The sequence below is a fragment of the Pempheris klunzingeri genome, chromosome 8 (assembly GCF_042242105.1).
Source record: "Pempheris klunzingeri isolate RE-2024b chromosome 8, fPemKlu1.hap1, whole genome shotgun sequence".
Taxonomy (NCBI): Eukaryota; Metazoa; Chordata; class Actinopteri; order Acropomatiformes; family Pempheridae; genus Pempheris; species Pempheris klunzingeri.
In genome coordinates, this window is record NC_092019.1 from 346,071 (window position 1) to 351,246 (window position 5,176).

The 5,176-nt window shown below is 53.7% G+C and overlaps 1 protein-coding gene across 1 annotated transcript in view; it reads right to left on the minus strand.

Annotated features, from left to right (window-relative positions):
• The window catches only part of LOC139204807 (mothers against decapentaplegic homolog 4-like), a 15,167-nt gene continuing 9,991 nt past the window's right edge, over positions 1-5,176 (minus strand). The window contains exons 6-10 of the mRNA XM_070834813.1: positions 4,831-4,884; positions 4,051-4,234; positions 2,654-2,822; positions 1,929-2,067; positions 1-203 (exon numbers count right to left, since the gene is read on the minus strand). Coding sequence (XP_070690914.1) covers positions 1-203; positions 1,929-2,067; positions 2,654-2,822; positions 4,051-4,234; positions 4,831-4,884 — 749 coding nt within the window. The remainder of the gene's footprint in view (positions 204-1,928; positions 2,068-2,653; positions 2,823-4,050; positions 4,235-4,830; positions 4,885-5,176) is intronic.

Consider the following 5,176-nt stretch of genomic DNA (forward strand, 5'->3'; position numbering starts at 1 on the left):
TCAGAGAGGGCGTTCCCGTGGCGGCAGCATGTGCAGCACCTGGTCGAGCAGCTGCAGCGCCCGGTGCAGGTGGACCTCCAGCCAGCAGGGGGTGTCCTTGATGCTCCGCCGGGGGTAATCACACCCCCACCCTTTGACGAAGCTCAGGCGTACGATACACAAGCGGCGCAGGTCGTCCACGCCCAGACCTGCTGAACACACATCTGCAGGAGGACAGGAAGTCACCATCTGACAGGTGTTACAGTCTAACAGGTGTTACAGTCTAACAGGTGTTACGGTCTAACGGGTGTTACAGTCTAACAGGTGTTACAGTCTAACAGGTGTTACAGTCTAACGGGTGTTACGGTCTAACAGGTGTTACAGTCTAACGGGTGTTACGGTCTAACGGGTGTTACGGTCTAACGGGTGTTACAGTCTGACAGGTGTTACGGTCTAACGGGTGTTACGGTCTGACAGGTGTTACGGTCTAACAGGTGTTACAGTCTAACAGGTGTTACAGTCTAACAGGTGTTACGGTCTAACAGGTGTTACAGTCTAACGGGTGTTACAGTCTAACGGGTGTTACAGTCTAACGGGTGTTACGGTCTGACAGGTGTTACGGTCTAACAGGTGTTACAGTCTAACAGGTGTTACAGTCTAACAGGTGTTACGGTCTAACGGGTGTTACGGTCTAACAGGTGTTACGGTCTGACAGGTGTTACAGTCTAACAGGTGTTACAGTCTAACAGGTGTTACAGTCTAACGGGTGTTACGGTCTAACAGGTGTTACGGTCTGACAGGTGTTACAGTCTAACAGGTGTTACAGTCTAACAGGTGTTACGGTCCAACAGGTGTTACGGTCTGACAGGTGTTACAGTCTAACAGGTGTTACAGTCTAACAGGTGTTACGGTCCAACAGGTGTTACAGTCTAACAGGTGTTACGGTCTAACAGGTGTTACGGTCCAACAGGTGTTACGGTCCGACAGGTGTTACAGTCTAACAGGTGTTACGGTCCGACAGGTGTTACAGTCTAACAGGTGTTACAGTCTAACAGGTGTTACAGTCTAACGGGTGTTACAGTCTGACAGGTGTTATAGTCTAACAGGTGTTACGGTCCAACAGGTGTTACAGTCTAACAGGTGTTACAGTCTAACGGGTGTTACGGTCTAACAGGTGTTACGGTCCAACAGGTGTTACAGTCTAACAGGTGTTACAGTCTAACAGGTGTTACGGTCCGACAGGTGTTACAGTCTAACAGGTGTTACAGTCTAACGGGTGTTACAGTCTGACAGGTGTTACAGTCTAACAGGTGTTACGGTCCAACAGGTGTTACAGTCTAACAGGTGTTACGGTCCGACAGGTGTTACGGTCCGACAGGTGTTACAGTCTAACAGGTGTTACGGTCCGACAGGTGTTACAGTCTAACAGGTGTTACGGTCCGACAGGTGTTACAGTCTAACAGGTGTTACAGTCCGACAGGTGTTACAGTCCGACAGGTGTTACGGTCCGACAGGTGTTACGGTCCAACAGGTGTTACAGTCTAACAGGTGTTACAGGTGTTACAGGTGTTACGGTCCGACAGGTGTTACAGTCTAACAGGTGTTACGGTCCGACAGGTGTTACAGTCTAACAGGTGTTACGGTCCAACAGGTGTTACAGTCCAACAGGCGTTACAGTCTAACAGGTGTTACAGGTGTTACGGTCCGACAGGTGTTACAGTCTAACAGGTGTTACAGTCTAACAGGTGTTACAGGTGTTACGCTCCGACAGGTGTTACAGTCTAACAGGTGTTACAGTCTAACAGGTGTTATGGTCCGACAGGTGTTACAGTTCAACAGGTGTTACGGTCTAACAGGTGTTACGGTCCGACAGGTGTTACATTCCAACAGGTGTTACGGTCCGACAGGTATTACGGTCAGAGACAGAGAGACAGACAGGTGATACTCACTGACTGCGGGGGCGATCCCCCCCACACTGTTCGGACCAGGAATCGCACCGACGACCGCCGCCGCCTGAGTGACGACTGCTGCCTGAGCCGCCACTGCCTGCTGCTGCATCTGTCTGTGGCACTGTCTCAGGTCAAACACCTGGAGACAGACAGGTGAGACACAGACAGGTGAGAGACAGACAGACAGGCAGGAGAGAAGAGACAGACAGGTGAGGGACAGACAGACAGGGGAGACACAAACAGGCGATGGACAGACAGACAGGTGAGACACAGACAGGTGTATACAGGTGAAACCAATAACCAGTCGGTTCCTGTTTGTCAGCAGGTGGAGACATTAAACCACTCAGAGACAGACTGAGACAGGAGCTGCTGTCTGCCGGTTCGTCCTCTGCAGACAGGAGCTGCTGTCTGCCGGTTCGTCCTCTGCAGACAGGAGCTGCTGTCTGCCGGTTCGTCCTCTGCAGACAGGATCAGTGTCAGACTTTGGAGACTCCAGATGAAGAAGGATTCCAGCAGGGTTCATTACAGCCACAATACTTAAAGGAGAACCCCTACCTGTCCACATTCTGGTGTCTAACTCGTCGCTCTCTGCACACACACCAGACTACATTCACTGAAACAGGGATTTAGCCTCCAGTCAGTTAGTCATTGGTAGTTAGTTGGTCAGTATTGATCCAGCACAATACCTGTGTAAGTGACAGGTAGGGCCGAGGAGCGGTCCTCACCTTGATATAAGCTCCGGGGTAGATCTTATGGACGCCGTCTCCTGGCGCCCGGCCCGCTTCACGGTCCAGGTAGAAACTCTGGACGAACACAGAGTGGTCGCTAAGGCAACGCATCCACACATCCCCCTCCCCCCGACACTCCAGCTGGACCCCCCGACCAATGTGGAGCCTGCAGCAAAATAACACACAGAAGAAGACCGGAGGTCCAGTCAGGCATTACTAGTCCCAAGAGGAAGAGGACACACCTGGTTATCTAATGACTGGTCTGTCTGGCCTGGTCTACTGGTCTACTGGTCTACTGGTCTGACTGGTCTGCTGGTCTGGTCTACTGGTCTGACTGGTCTGCTGGTCTGGTCTATTGGTCTACTGGTCTGACTGGTCTGCTGGTCTGGTCTAGTGGTCTGACTGGTCTGGTCTGACTGGTCTGTCTGGTCTGCTGGTCTGGTCTGCTGATCTGTCTGGTCTGCTGGTCTGACTGGTCTGGTCTGCTGGTCTGACTGGTCTGCTGGTCTGACTGGTCTGACTGGTCTGGTCTGCTGGTCTGTCTGGTCTGCTGGTCTGTCTGGTCTGCTGGTCTGACTGGTCTGGTCTGCTGGTCTGTCTGGTCTGTCTGGTCTGCTGGTCTGGTCTGCTGATCTGTCTGGTCTGACTGGTCTGGTCTGCTGGTCTGTCTGGTCTGACTGGTCTGTCTGGTCTGCTGGTCTGACTGGTCTGGTCTGCTGGTCTGACTGGTCTGGTCTGCTGGTCTGTCTGGTCTGCTGGTCTGACTGGTCTGGTCTGCTGATCTGTCTGGTCTGACTGGTCTGGTCTGCTGGTCTGTCTGGTCTGACTGGTCTGTCTGGTCTGCTGGTCTGACTGGTCTGGTCTGCTGGTCTGGTCTGCTGGTCTGACTGGTCTGGTCTGCTGGTCTGACTGGTCTGCTGGTCTGACTGGTCTGACTGGTCTGCTGGTCTGTCTGGTCTGCTGGTCTGACTGGTCTGGTCTGCTGGTCTGTCTGGTCTGCTGGTCTGACTGATCTGTCTGGTCTGACTGGTCTGGTCTGCTGGTCTGCTGGTCTGTCTGGTCTGCTGGTCTGACTGGTCTGCTGGTCTGCTGGTCTGCTGGTCTGTCTGGTCTGCTGGTCTGTCTGGTCTGCTGGTCTGACTGATCTGTCTGGTCTGACTGGTCTGGTCTGCTGGTCTGCTGGTCTGTCTGGTCTGTCTGGTCTGTCTGGTCTGTCTGGTCTGTCTGGTCTGCTGGTCTGTCTGGTCTGCTGGTCTGACTGATCTGTCTGGTCTGACTGGTCTGGTCTGCTGGTCTGCTGGTCTGTCTGGTCTGTCTGGTCTGTCTGGTCTGTCTGGTCTGTCTGGTCTGTCTGGTCTGTCTGGTCTGTCTGGTCTGCTGGTCCGGCCGGTCACCTGGCCCGGTGGCTGGGGGCCGTCCGGTGGACGTTGCTCAGCTGTCCCAGACAGAACCGGTCTCCTCCTGAAGGATCCACGTAGCCGTCGACCGTCACCAGAGGACAGCTGGACTGCACCTTGAACATCTCCCCCACCTGGACGTCCAGCTCGAAGTAGGACACCGAGCACCAGAACTCTGGACCTGGGGGGACCGGGGAGAGTGAGACAGGCTGCCAGAGACAGGGAGACAGGCTGCCAGAGACAGAGAGACCGGGGTAGAGTCAGACAGGCTGCCAGAGACAGGGAGACCGGAAGAGAGTGGGACAGGCTGCTGGGGACAGGCTGCTAGAAACAGAGAGACAGTGAGAGAGGGAGACAGGCTGCCAGAGACAGGGAGACAGAGAGACAGTGAGACAGGCTGCCAGAGACAGGGAGACAGGCTGTCAGAGACAGAGAGACCGGGGGAGAGTGAGACAGGCTGCCAGAGACAGGGAGACAGGCTGTCAGAGACAGGGAGACAGGCTGTCAGAGACAGAGAGACCGGGGGAGAGTGAGACAGGCTGCCAGAGACAGGGAGACCGGGGTAGAGTGAGACAGGCTGCCAGAGACAGGGAGACCGGGGGAGAGTGAGACAGACTGCTGGGGACAGGCTGCTAAAAACAGAGAGACAGTGAGAGAGGGAGACAGGCTGCCAGAGACAGACAGACAGAGAGACAGTGAGACAGGCTGCCAGAGACAGACAGACAGAGAGACAGTGAGACAGGCTGCCACGGACAGACAGACAGACAGACAGTGTACCTGGGTGGTTGGACACTGGCTGTGGATATGGAGCAGTGCTGTGATGCTGCGACCCTGCAGGAGCAAACAGCAAGTATAAGGTACTAATACTGCAGTAGTACTGCAGTATTAGTAACTACTACAGTGCTAATACTGCAGTACTACTACAGTGCTAATACTGCAGTACTACTACAGTGCTAATACTGCAGTACTACTACAGTGCTAATACTGCAGTAGTACTACAGTACTAATACTGCAGTACTACTACAGTACTACTACACAGTACTACAGTAGAGTACTACTACACAGTACTTGCAGTAGAGTACTACTACTGCAGTACTTTAACGCGGACGATCACATGATGTCA